The 14,050-nt window shown below is 35.8% G+C and overlaps 1 protein-coding gene across 2 annotated transcripts in view; it reads right to left on the bottom strand.

Moving 5' to 3' along the window:
• The window catches only part of GNAL (G protein subunit alpha L), a 178,568-nt gene that overhangs the window by 42,841 nt on the left and 121,677 nt on the right, over positions 1-14,050 (bottom strand). For both annotated transcript variants that reach the window (XM_031503998.2, XM_021527781.3), the window contains exon 5: positions 11,838-11,935. In XM_031503998.2, the coding sequence (XP_031359858.1) occupies positions 11,838-11,935 (98 nt within the window). The remainder of the gene's footprint in view (positions 1-11,837; positions 11,936-14,050) is intronic.

Raw genomic sequence — 14,050 nt, 5'->3', positions numbered from 1 at the left:
CATATTCCAATAAGAGTTTCTGATGGATTCTTTTCACTTGAGAATCATGAAGGAAGAATGGATTTACTGATAAGATGAAAACATCTGTTCTGAAAATATGCCCATTTCCCCCTCTTTTTTTCTGCTGGTATGCTTTGTCTGATTACATTAATACATAAAATAGAAAAGGATGAAATTATTAAGAAAAGGTCAGAGGATTGGGAATTGCAGATAGATAAGCCATCCTTACATATGCAGGTAGATATGCAAGACATCAACTGTGACTGACAAAAATGACACATTAATTTCTATCTCAAGTCCCCAGAGATCCAAATCATAGAAAATAGTCAATTTATCAAGAATAAAACAATGAACAAAGAAAATAGGGTAAAGCAAAGAAATGGATGCAAAGTTATTAGTAAGTGGAGAGAAAAAAGGGAAATATGTCAGCCACCAAATTTAGATCAAGACCACAAGTAAGTCACAGGTCTGTGCACCGAAACAGAAGAAAAAAGGCAATGCAAATAAAAATCCAAATATGCTGGATTCTGCTCAGAAGACTTCCATCCAGTGTTGCAATAACTGTTACACATGTGTAAGGTGAAAAATTTCCAGAAAATAAGCAGCTTTTATGCTGAAATCTCTCCAAAAGAGTGTGATAGCGAGATATACTTCTGACTCCATTTTCAGAGAGGAAATTGATACAACATCAGTGATGCTGAACCTTTCAGGGGTTGGAGATAGTCAGTAAGTCTCCTGAAGAAACCATGATCTTTTTCACAAGTTCTCATAGATTTCTATGGAGGTACAGGGAATTACTGAGTGTTGTCCTTAGAGAACACTGTTCTCGATAAACATTTTTGCAGGGAACTTTTTTTCAGGCAAAGAGGACAGCACCACACTAGTTATAACAGAAGCACCCGTCTTGGTGCTCTGAGGTCTGCACTCCAATTTAGAAAACTAGAATCAATCCCATTAGAGGCAGAATGAAACTGAGACTTTTGACTTGGAAAGCCTTTCTTATTTCTCCTCTGGAAAAAAAGTGTAGTTGTGCTCCTAGCCTACTACTGCAGATAACACCCATCTTCTGGCACAATGAGGCTGAGATGAAGAATCCTGTCTTGCTTGTGAATAAAGACCTTTGTCTCAAGCTCATCTCATAGACTGAAATGTTTAGAATTAAATGTTTTGGAATGGTCCTTCAATTATTGCCTTTCTAAAGAAATTCATGGAATGCACAGACATTTAATTTTACTTATTTTTTTCCTCTTTAAGGGTTTTTTTTTTCTATATTTCAGTTTTTGTGGTCTTCTGTGTATTTCTGACAACCTCACAGTACACAAACTTATCTCATGTTTATTGTAACTGCCTTTTAGCCAGGCTACCTTGATTGCTCAGAATCCAACAGTGCATTTACTCAAGCTTCTGAACATTCACCTGTGTTGTGCTCTTCACGTGGTGTGGAAATAAAAGATCTCACTAGCAATGTCTCTTTGGTTGCTTCCAGCATCTTATGTGATGGTTTGTTCTTTTTTTCTCGTCATATCATTCTACTCACTTCCATCAGGACATAGGCTAAGCCCCCTCAATACTGTGCAATCCCATACACTTAACATTTACCTCATTAAAGAGACATAAGAGACTGAATTTCTGCCAAAAATACTTGGTGCTTTATTACTTTTGCCTTATTTGTGAACCCATATTTATTATCTTCGCCTACATATAATCGTTTCTTTTCATCTTCTTTTCATCCTCTAAAAAGGTATAACTTGTTTACAATTTAGTAAAAGCATGCCTAAAATTATTTTAATAATAATTTAATCATTCTTTCAACATACTGTATATTACGATGATCTCCTTGACACAGGTACAGAATGGAATATTTATAAGTAAGTTAACAAAATTCTATAAATAAGCTTTAATAGAGGTCTCATCCTTGTCATTTTTATATAATGTAATTTACTGGTTACTATCAGGTCAAAACCCCTAAATTTTGCCTGTGTTAGTTGTGGTCTCTGCATCACAACCTCCTCTGGAATACCTCCCACCTTGACGTTAGCCCCTACTGACAGGAGCTGCCTACAAACCTCGGAGGAAAGGGGTGACTAACCAGTGCAGAACACAAGCTCTGCTGTGATGCAAAACAAAACAAAACAAAACCAAACCAAACCACCAAACCCCCCAAAACAGAAAGACTTCCATGTAGTTAAAAGAAAATGAAACTTGGGGAAACTAATGACTACATTTGATACACTTTTTTTGAAGAATTGTAACAATGCTGATGTAATGAACTTATAGTTCACTACAATCAGTTCTATGGAATGCAGAAAAATGTTTCCTGGCATATGCCTCTTTAGAGAAAAGCTTTTCAAACCCATGATGTTTGTGGTGAAAAGCAAGTTTATGGCAAACTTGCTGGGGAAAGGGGTTTCTAAGATCCTGACAATGTAAGGAAATAGGACAACCAACTAAATGAATATAGAAGTCATACTGGACCAACAAGTTCCTTGACGCTTAAAGCTTACTTTTACATTCCCTAAACAGAATCAACCCTGGTGACAACACTGCTCTAGAGCATTCCACTGCTCTTTAATAAACTGTTTTTTAATAATTGCTGCAATAGTGTTGGCAATTACACATTTGACATAGCTGTGCCAATAAATAAGAGGAGGCCAAGAAATTGCACCCATGCTGACCATTAAACTTCTTCACAATGTAGTTGGAAGGAACTTCAAAAAGATTAACTATCCAAAATCTGTACCACTAGGATTTCAGGATGCTAATGCTCAGAATGCAGATCTTCCCAAACTCATCCTTCTAAACCAAAAGAAAGGTAGTGAATCCTTCTACAAGAAAGACAAAAAACAGCATGGAGGCAAATGCAGGGAATAAAGAAATGTAGCAAGGGATTTTGGTCAGAAAGTGTACTTAAGGGTTATTTTGATATTCAGTCCAATTAATTTACACAAACAAATATCTGAAAAACAAAATGAAACAAAACCTCCCAGCCTCCTTGCCATGTTCATGAATGAAAACCAAAACTGAAAGGCTGTTCTCAGAAAATCCATACAACTCATTTCAAGATTCACCTTTCCCTGCATTAGTACTTATATGTGAAAACTGCTTAAACTCATCTCTCTCTTTTTTGATTACAATTAATGGAATTATCAGGAGAGTAGTAAGAGAAGGAACAACTAATTTTTGAACCAATTCCAGAATTAATGATCTTTCAGAAATTTTATTATTTGGTATGCCCATTAAACAGGATGTCTACTGATAAGTCTTATACGTATTTTCTTTTCTGCTGCTTCATTTAGGCACAAATTAAACTTCAGGTTGAACCCCACAATGTAACAAACAATTCTAATTAAATCAGAAAGAATACTCTTACAAAAAACACAACTGAAACAATTTCTCTAAAGTCAAATAAACCCTTAAAAATTTTGGCAGCATCACTTTTGTCTTGTACTAAAATGAACTAATTATGAGAAGTGGAGACACCCTTGAACTGCTTACTTTCCTAGTCTGATTTGTCTTAAAATCTGGATTACAAACAAACTGATAAACACCATGACTCTCTTTTGGTTTAGTCTGAGGTGTAAAATTTATTTTTCAAGTATAGATGCTTAGTCTTTTGACTTTTTCAATACAGTATCAACTGTGTTTTATTTTCTTATTTCTTAACTTCTGCATTCCAGCATCTTTTTATTTCCAAATCTGTCAGTGCAGTGTTAATTTAGAAAAACACAGCCACCCAAACCCTGGCTTCTTGTAGATCCTAACATAAACAAGGCTGTGTACATCTATTATTGCAGAGCAGCCTGTGTATGCAGAGTCTGGCCAGTGAGGAGCTTCTTCAGGAAGAAACAACTCTTGTCATTTCTTTATCCTGTCATGTGAAACTGACTACTTGAAGAAAAGAAAAAACAACCATCTCTAAGTGAAAAAATGCATGTGGCATTTAAGAAAACTCAAACCTCAAGTGTTAATATTTGACAATATCCCATATAACCTGCCATTAAATTTTCAATGTTCTTTTTTAAGCATTCAACTCACAGTCCTTATACAGTTCTCATACTTATACAATTAAATTTAGTATGTAAACATGCATTTCACAGTAGATTAGATTTAAAGTAAGAGAATATGGAACACACTTTTTCTATAGGGAATAGTAAAAAAAAAAATCCCACAGACAAAACCTAAAATACATTTGTGTTACATAATGATAAACTTATTAATAAGTGATGTATTCTTTAACCAACTAATCTCTGCCACTGAGAACATGCACACACTCAGCAATGAATTGTAAATGAACAGACTGAATTAAAATCTGTAGAAGTAGAATAAATATAAGTGACTCTCAATGTTCCCTGCAATATAATGAAGCTGGCTTTGGTCATAGTTTACTTTTTCTCCCACGCATACACTGGAAGAGTTGTACACCAAGAACAGCATATAAATAACACCACAACTGACAGAATGACCTACAGCTTCCTTCTGAAATCCACTCATAAATCCCGCATGCAGATTCTAGATAACCATCATCGGCAGTTTTACTTCATTTGGAGACATTTTGAGATGTTGACCCTGAACATTCATAATCAGGATTTCTGGAGTTAAGCTGTATCAGCATGTTTACTGTACTCTTTCTTTAACTTGCCAGTAGGAATACACATTTTTTAAGGTTCTCTTTATTGGCAGTTATCTGTACCCCAGATAAGAGATAAACTTTAAAGGCAATTTCAGAGTATGCTGATTAACTCTGCTATTTTCCTTTCCTATGTTTTAATAAGTACTTATATAATTTTAATATATTAAAAAAAAAAAATGTCCCTCAGTGCAGTCCAGTCTTACAGAGAAGCCTTCCTTCCTGCTGCTCAGTATCCCAGAGTCTGGAAATTTTCTCCAGTCACACTGGCCCGCTGTGCCAGTTCACTGATTCAGCCCTGTACCAGCACCTATTCACATCTGTCCTCACTACTGTGATGCAAAATAAACAATCTTTTCTCTTTTAATAACAAATGCAACAGAAGGCTCTTTCTTTGTTATAAAGGATATTGATGCTTTAAGAGTGTATATGCTGAGGGTGACACTGAGTGCCTTGGTGCTTCAGCAGTCTTTTGCTCAGGATTGAAAAGCTCCTCAAGTTTTGTATTGCAAACACAATTGCAAAAGCCTGTAGTTTAACTCTGTAGAAAGGACAGGGAAAAATAAATCTCCAAATTAAATACAGGATACTAATAGAGAAAACTAAATGCAGACAAGCTCAGCTGATGGACCTGCTTGCAATTCTCCAATTTAGTGAATGGATTACATTTCCAAATGAGGCTGAGTTGCCATGTTACACTAACATGTCCTGCACCTATTATTGCCCCACGTGTGCAGTCAGGAAAAAAAAATTAGGAAAAACATTAATCAGTTGTTCAGGAAAAACTGAAAAAATTGATGACTAGGGGAGGAAAGAACTGTTTCCTCAACAGAATAAAGGCAGCTTTGCTGTATTTTTTCGAAGAAAACTAACACTGTCTAATAAAACATCAAAAAGAGTCAAAGTGTACTTTCATGCATCTGTCACAACTCTGCCTGGTCTTTATATTTTATTATTCCTTTAAACTGAGTTTAGGGAATATTTTATGTTTTTCTGCCTTTGACTTTCAAGCTTTTTGCTTGTTCTAAAACCGCAGGAAACAGACCCAGTCATACACAGTGAAGCATGTGAGAAAATGAATGGTTTAAATTTACGTTTGAGCAGCCCATCTAGGGCTGCTTAAACAGTTCTCCAGTGACAATTAGTTAATAAGAAAAAATATTTGTCACATCAATTTTAAAAGGCAGAGAAGGTGCTGTGTTTATAAACTACCTTCTATCTTATTTTTGTATTTGAGAAGTGCTATTTATTCTCTAGGTATGGAAGGCATTTGTGAACTAAAGTGGCTTAAACAGGGGGGTACATGCCTGTATGCCACTCTGGCTATTTGTAAATGGTATTTTCATACTGCTTCATCCTCCAAATGAATAACATAAAGGCATTTTGGAGTTTTCTCCAGCTGCTTCTTATTCTGTATCCTTGTACTTCTGAATACTAGGATTATAACATCATGGTTACATTTTGATTACCAAAATTAAGATAGAATTGGTTAAATCTCATGATTTTTTGTTTCAGAAGTGAAGGCAAAAAGGGGAACAACAACAACAACAACAAAAAAAAATCACATCAACATATGAAAAGGTTATTTCATAGAATTCCCAGTGCATATTTTAAGAAACCACAATTCTGCCTCTTGAGAGTGTGGTCTATTAGTTAGTAAACAGTGAAAAATGTAAGCATTACACACTGGAGAATGACTTCTGTCCTATCTGGCAACCACCTCTGTTTAGAAGACTCATCAGTGAGGCTAAAGTGATTACTCTATAAATACAACCTCTCTCTTTTTTTTTTTTTTTTTTTTACAGTTAAATAACAATTTAGTGGTTGGTTAAGGCTTATAGTTTAGATCAGGTAAGTGGAGAAAACTTGTTCATTAATTAACCAAACAAAATTTGCTTCTAACTTAAGCAGTGAATTTTTAAGGTTTGAAAGTGATACTGCATGAGAAACTTTAAAAGGAAAAAATGAAGAAACTTTATCATCACAGTGAGTTGTTTATATATGAACCAGAATAGATGGAAGAAAATAATATTATGGTTTTATTGTATCACCATAAAAATTTAGTTCTTAAAATCTCATTACATGAAACATTTCAAATTAATACTTTTCCCTCATTTCTCTAAGTAAGAAGTATTAGTCCCATATTTAATAAGAGTTACCAAATGTAAAAAGAATCACTCCTTTAAAAAATAATGCTCTCTAGATAACAACAGTAATAATAACAACAGTGCTTAGCTTAATTTATCATAAATCTATCCACATTTACTTCACTGCCCCTTATGAAGAAAGAGTATATCAATACACCTGACTACAATGCCACATGAGACACAAGAAGCAGAGAATGCCAAGGCAGCTTTTCTGACCTCAGACTATAGAAGGAAATTTACTGATGACTATGTATGCTAGCAAATAAACCTTATGTATAGAAGAGTGAAAGGCAAGTAAAAAATATGCTTGGTTTTAAGAAGCACTGCTGTTGAGAAAGAAATTTTTTCTCAGATCAAGAGCTGAATCTGGAGAGCAACACAGAGCTGGGTTTTGTTTTCAATTATTCTACCTAATACTAGGATAGACATCTCAGAAATTGGCTGAAACCCTTTTCTAGGACAGAATAACTGCAAAGAGATAGAACATCTGTATCTTTTCCATCTATATCAGCTCAAATATAAAATCAATTTTCTTTGGCCAAGCTCACATCCCCTGTGTTTGCTTTCCTGAGAAATTGCATAATGAAGTTTTATTAGCCCAAATGTTCACAGAGAGACCAATTTAGCCCTTCACACTTAAGTATATCAGAAGTGGTTTATTTTGCCCAGGAAAAAAGACTGATAAACTGGGACAAAGTACTGGTTGAGGGCAGGGTTCCCTTAAATCCTTGGTCTACTTCCTATCCCAAGGAACTCAGCAAGCTGAGTAAAACTTTCCAGCCAGGGCCACTCATGAACACATGTGCTATTTCAATGCTATTTCAATGTGAACACAGTGAGACAAAATTCTATTCTGGACTTCTCTAATAAACCTGAAAGGGGTTGATTTTTTATTTCTAACAACAGCTTGAGCTTGAGCTGTGTGTGACCTAAAAAGAGAACTAAATGTTCTGCTTTTGTCTTTTTTGTCCCTTTCCCAAAGTGCCTAGTTCTGCTGGTCTAGTCTTGTACTCTAGTACTGCCACATTTCCCTGGCAATATCTGAGCACTGCAAGCATCCCCACACCGTTCTTTCTGATCACTGAAACTAATTTTAGCAAGCCACCTGACAGCTGAGTAGCAAAACTAAGTTAGTTCAATGCTTACTTGATAGAAATAACAGATGGACATCACCAGACTGGGGGTGCCTGATATTCCCCAAGGATGACTGAGGTTCTGAATTGAATTTTTATACCTCTTCATTGCCAAATATATTAATTGACTTAAATTTACAAAGTTTTTAAAGATCTAATCAACTCACAATTTTTTTTTTCTGGATAATTTTTTTATTGAAGGCCATCATACCTGAACCTTTGTTTTGTTCTGTTCTACATTTACAGAAGTTTTCTTTGTGGTTCAATTCCATGGATACAATAACATTTGGGTATTTGGTAACCAGTATGAAGAAACTAAATATTAAAAATGGCGCTGTATTCATCATATAGGAAACTAACTTTGAGAAAACTGTCCTAGAATTATAGCAGAATTTTAATTTCTGCCTATTGTTTATATACTATAGAGTTCAATGCCAAAACTTATCTAAATCACAATCTGAAAGGCCCTAATAGACCTAGAATTTCCTGAATTTAAATTATGTGAATACAGACAAAAAGCACAGTTTGAATAGCGTTCAAATAAGTTAAAGTTAGATGGGAGATTGATCATCATAAACAGAATAAATCTGCTGAAATCTGTCTAAGTCAAATGGGGACACAACTAAATAAAATCAACTTTTCAGAGTAAGTATCTGTTTTTGAGAATAAACTTGAAATTTACCTTGTTAGAAATAGTAAATCAGAGGACAAAGAAAACAATAACCTGTCAGTTTCATGATATTAATCTCTAAGAAATATGAAGGTCATTAAGGAAAGAAGATGGTTGATGGCCATGCAATAATACCCCCTCCAAGAGTTACATAAATGTCTTTGTAGCTAGTCATAACAATCCTGATCTTTGCTGACCTCTGGGTTGCCCACAGATTCATATTTGTTACTAATATCACATGATGCACCAACATGACGTGTACACTAAATGTATTCCTTAGTGTGAAATGAAGTGAGATAAATAGAGAATCATGTAAAAATATTAAAATTATTAAATTTTTAAATAAATGAGAATGAGGGAAAAGCAGGCCTCCATTCTCATTCCCGTGAAGGAAGAGTATCCTGATAATTTGAAAGGGCATTGAGGATCAAGGAAAATTAACTTTCAGGCATAACGTAAATAAAACATTTGCCTCTGTGTCCTTCTACTACCTCTGATTCCAGCAAAATACTTCTCCCACAGCAATAAAGAAAATTAGGTTAAGTTTTAAAAATACAGAAGCCCTGTACTGTAGCCAAATTAAACTATTCCAAAATACGCTGTATTTGCAACTCATTTACCAGTCAGCAAGTTTGGTCGCTGACATTATAATTTGCTAATAATGCTTTTCAGCATTCTTAAACCAGCCATGCAACTTGCAGTCCAATGATATTTTTAACACATGCTGGGATTTTTTAGGTTTGGCTTTGTGCTTTTCTAAGCTGAGAAGTGGTGACCTACTGACAATGTTCTTCCTTCAGTACCAAGTAAAAGATTAGGATTTAGTTGATGGCATGGGATGTTTTCTCCTAAAGCCAGTGCAACGGAAACACTGCAGATGTTTCAAAATCCCAGAGTAAGCATGTGTATCAGCATTACACTCCTTCCCTTTTCCCTTTCACCAGTGAAAGATGACCACGGACAGGTTCTGAGAGAAATGCCACACGCTCCTGCTGAGCCAGAAAACAGCACCCTCACCCTCACTATTTTCTAAGTGCATGAACTAATTGATGTGTGGATATCAAAACTGGATTTCCAACCTCTGCTTACAGGCTCTCAGTTAAGAGGAGGATGTGACCCCACCACCCTGACAATTTTTCATCCAATGCTAGCACAGAAATGTTCTTCTGGATAGAGAGGCAGATAAAAGTTGGGTGCATTTTTAGCATCTTTCTGTCAAGATTATACTTCAGTGTTTGAAATCAAAAATACCTGTGAGAAAAAGGCTGTTTGATCAGATCACTGAAACAGCTGTACTTGAATTTCAAGTTTCTGCTCTAAGACTGAAGGTGTGTAAACAAGGATAAGTCACTCAGCTTTACCTTCTGGTAGATCATGACATGAAAAGCACAGATACACTCAAGGAATATTTAAATATCAAATGATACTTCATAAAGGGTCTGGAAGGTGAAGAATTATGCAAAAGTACTCACTACTATAACAAATAATTTTAGAATAAAGGAAAAACAAGCCAGTTAGAAGTTATGGAGGGAAGAAACATAAAAAAAAAGTCTAATAAACTTGCTTTAACCTTTAACAGAAAAAAGGTAGTAGGATTTAGTTTTCTGTTCCAAGACAGTGGACTTAATTCTAGATCCAATTTTTTTCTTCATTTGTGTTTTGGTTTTGGACACAACATGAGACCTAAAATTCTTCCTGTCAGAGCTTGTAGATATGCATAATTTTTTAAAGGGAAAACACACTACCATTAGCACTATAATTTGGTGTATTCCTGGTTTTGTCTGGCCCTTTCACCACCATTTTTCAAAGTAGGATTGTGAGACCCTTACTGATCACTGAAGTAGGGTTCAAATTCACGTATTTTAAATATGTATTGTTACTCTGTTTTCTTGGTCTGATGTTTTAGTGTGTGAATAGACATGATAAACAGACTGCACTTTTCAGCAAGCACAACCCAGATCTGTACTATGGTGGAGGTGGTGAGTGAGGGCAGAGAGGAAACCCACTGATTACAACCTAGGACAGCTGTCTAAGTCTCTCTGTGTACAACCACTGCTTTAATTTCTAGCTACTCTGGACTGTGAGCAAATGCCCAGATTTTGGTAAATGCACTGAGGTCAATTGAGTTCCTTCATACACATATCTAATTTTTCCTCACTTCCATGTGCTGATGAATCATTTTTTCCCAAAAATGGTCTGGAAAGAGGGCAAACAAACTATGACTTGCAACACCGAAATTCTCCACTGTGGCAGAAGCACGACAAGTCCTTTAGTGACACGGACCTATTCCTTTGCTTCAGACTCAGCACCAAGAGCAGAGAGGAGGGAAAAGCAAAACACTGAGTGCAAGAACAGACTTGTGGTATTGCTGCTGACCATACTGCCAATTAGATAAATCATAAAACACTGGAGCATGTTCTCTGAAAGCCCTAAATCACATAGCAACTGTGTGAGTCTATATTCTCGCAAGAGCAGTTCACATGAAATGTGTATTTTCCATGGAAATCTAATTCAGATCTGTGCTACTATCAAGGACAGCTGAGTTTGTAGCACTTGTAATATTAACATATTATTTTTTGATTAATAGGTTTTTATCACTGTACTATGTATATATGATTTGCACCTTCACTATCTACTACCACTTTTCAGAACATTTCTGACCAGACTGAATCTGTTTACAGATTTTGACTGTGCTATGTACTTGTGTACCACTCCACTTTGAAGGACACAATACCAAATGTACTACTGTCTTTAATGAAATACTGCTTGTAATTTTTTCCACCTTGAAAATATATTAGTAATGCAGGTATGCATCTGGTTATGTAAATGTCTCAGAAATTTTTCTGGAATGTGAAAAGACAGAGCAATTTCAGCACTGTCTCGGTCTCAGAATTTTAAACAAAGGATTCTTCTTAGATTGACTCAACATTTTTCCAACTTAATAGTTTCAATTGAAATGATTTTATGTAAATAATTTTAAGTAGAATAAAGATACTTAAAGATAATTATTTGATTTTTTATACTTTATTGGATGTGAAATATTTGAGGCAGAATATTTAGCTGTATAATAATGGCATTATGATACAACTAAATACAACTATGATAATACATTAATTTTGCTATACATGCTCCAGCTATATAGAGAATGAAAATATTAATTCCTACATTGCAAAACCCTTAAATTGCACTTATATATTTTCTAACTTGTTAGAGATGATCACATTCTTGGCTATAAATTTCACAAAAAAAGAAATACTTACTACTGTGCACAGTCAATCAGTTGATATTCGTTTGACCTCTCGAAGCACGCCTTTACACCTTCATCATCCCAGAGCTTTTTTGCATGTTCAAAGAACTCCTGAAAATTGGAAATGAAATAAATCAGAAAACATGTCTCAATTTTTTCAATCCCCAATCTGCGCTGTTCCTTCTCCCAACCTTCATGCTTTATGCTTTGCAAAATGATAGATTACACACATACAGAAGAAAAGCTATAAGCATTTATTAGCAAAATTGCAATAAAATCTACAGAACATATAGCTATGAGACTTTCCAGCACATGATATATAATGAAGACTGTCTTCAAAATTCATGCCAGTCCATATATAAAATTTACTGTAAGTACAAAAGTTACCTAGAAGCATGTTAATTTCATTTTCAACTGAATTTATGCTTCTGTCATGGAAAAGGCATAAAAGTGATGCAAAAAGCCGCTCAGCTTATGAACATTAGCTTTCCAGAGAAAGAACCAGCCTGTAACTTTAAAAAGATTGTGCAACTTTTCCTGAAAAACACAACTTTCTGCTACTTGGTATTTTCTCATGCAATATAATAACTTGATTGCAAGACTTTCAAGAGTCTTTGCTCAACACCACATCCTCTAAACAGCTGCCTGGCACAACGTGCTTTTCCTAGCAGCTATCCCAGGCTACCCAATCCAGAAATGTCTGCCAGCAAGCTTAATTCAGAATTATTTGAAAGAGGAACCAAAGCTGTCCTTGGTGCCAGTGAAGCTACAGCCATACACATGCAGAGAGGTAAGTCCAACTCTGCCTGCTGACCCCTTTTCTCCAGCCCCAGCTCTAGAGACTCAAGGACCCAGCTTGTTTTAAAACTCGGAGCCCATTTAATGTTATATCATTACTAGTAAATTACACTGTAACAGAGTTTTTCAGCTACATTGTTCTAAATTCAAGTGAAGGATGTTTAGATGAATTTGTATTTCCTTTATTATATGTCTCTTTCCTCCCTTGAACAAAATTGTTAAAGCAATACATCAACTCAAATACAGAAGTTGTTTTCTTAACACCTCAACACTGTTAATAAATCACTGGAGTCCTTTGGTTAGTCACAAATTTGTGAAACCTAACAAATTGCTTTTCCACACTTCCATTTGGCTCTGTGTAAAATGGGTGTAATATCACAATTCACTTCATGACCCTGTCAAAATTTTGCATAAACATCTTAATTCTGAAACTTTTCTGAAATTGCTTGCCAGTCTCTCCCCACATCTTTTCATGATTTAAACCTTTTGCCTCCCCCCCACAACTATACCATGCACAATGTAGAGAGACAGAAAATTCCATTCTTTAAGATGTTTTGAAAATGTTAGAGAAAAGAAGATATTAAAGCAGGCATGAGACACCTTTGCAGAAAGTCTTGAATGAAGAGAGGAAGTAACACCATATATAGATAGATGCTTATACTGCCCTTGAAATTTATTTCTTCACTTGTCGAGGACATGTTTATTTAGTCTTTGTTATTTTAATTACTTATGTAATGACTGTTTTAAACACTGCAGATCCACCTTTTGAAGTGATGCTGCAGCTATTATAAACTCTCTGTTTCTACAGCAGGAAAAAAGCAAAAACAAGCCCAAGAAAGGACAAGCTATCAAACTAAAGTAGGAGAAAGCAGACACAAATAACAGAGAGAACGACTACAAGTAAAAAAAAGAACAGGAAAAGTCAAAATGATATATACCAGAAACTATGGAACATTCCTCAAATATACAGCTTATGCTTGATTGATACCTGGGGCATCAGCTGAATGGCTCTCACTTGCTGGCATCTTTGGCCAAAGAAAAGCATTGCCTTCTCAGGGGACAGAGTGAACTGTGGGGAAGTGTCAGGTCCTGAGGCAGAAGGAGCCAGATCTCCATCCCCTCAGATGGGAGCAGTGTCCAACTCAGCCCTTCCTCCCACAGGCACTCACTGCTACAGGTGTGGGGTCTGAGCACAGAGTGGTTGCCTACCCCTCCACCCCATCTGGGGTGGGAATTCCCACCCACCCCAAAAGCCATCTCTAAGGGGAATAAACATGTAAGAAACCATTCCCATTCTGCCCCACAGAGGCTAGAGGAAGATGAGAGGATGAGGAGGAGGTAAAGTGTAAGTACCTAGTGTAAGGTATCCCTTTCTGAAGAGTGGCATGGATTGAGAGATCAGCTGAAAATATAACTAATGAAGTAAAT

Source organism: Lonchura striata, chromosome 1, assembly GCF_046129695.1.
Source record: "Lonchura striata isolate bLonStr1 chromosome 1, bLonStr1.mat, whole genome shotgun sequence".
In the NCBI taxonomy this organism is placed as follows: domain Eukaryota; kingdom Metazoa; phylum Chordata; class Aves; order Passeriformes; family Estrildidae; genus Lonchura; species Lonchura striata.
The sequence above is the reverse complement of the archived record's forward strand: the minus strand, read 5'-3'. Positions and strand labels throughout refer to the sequence as shown.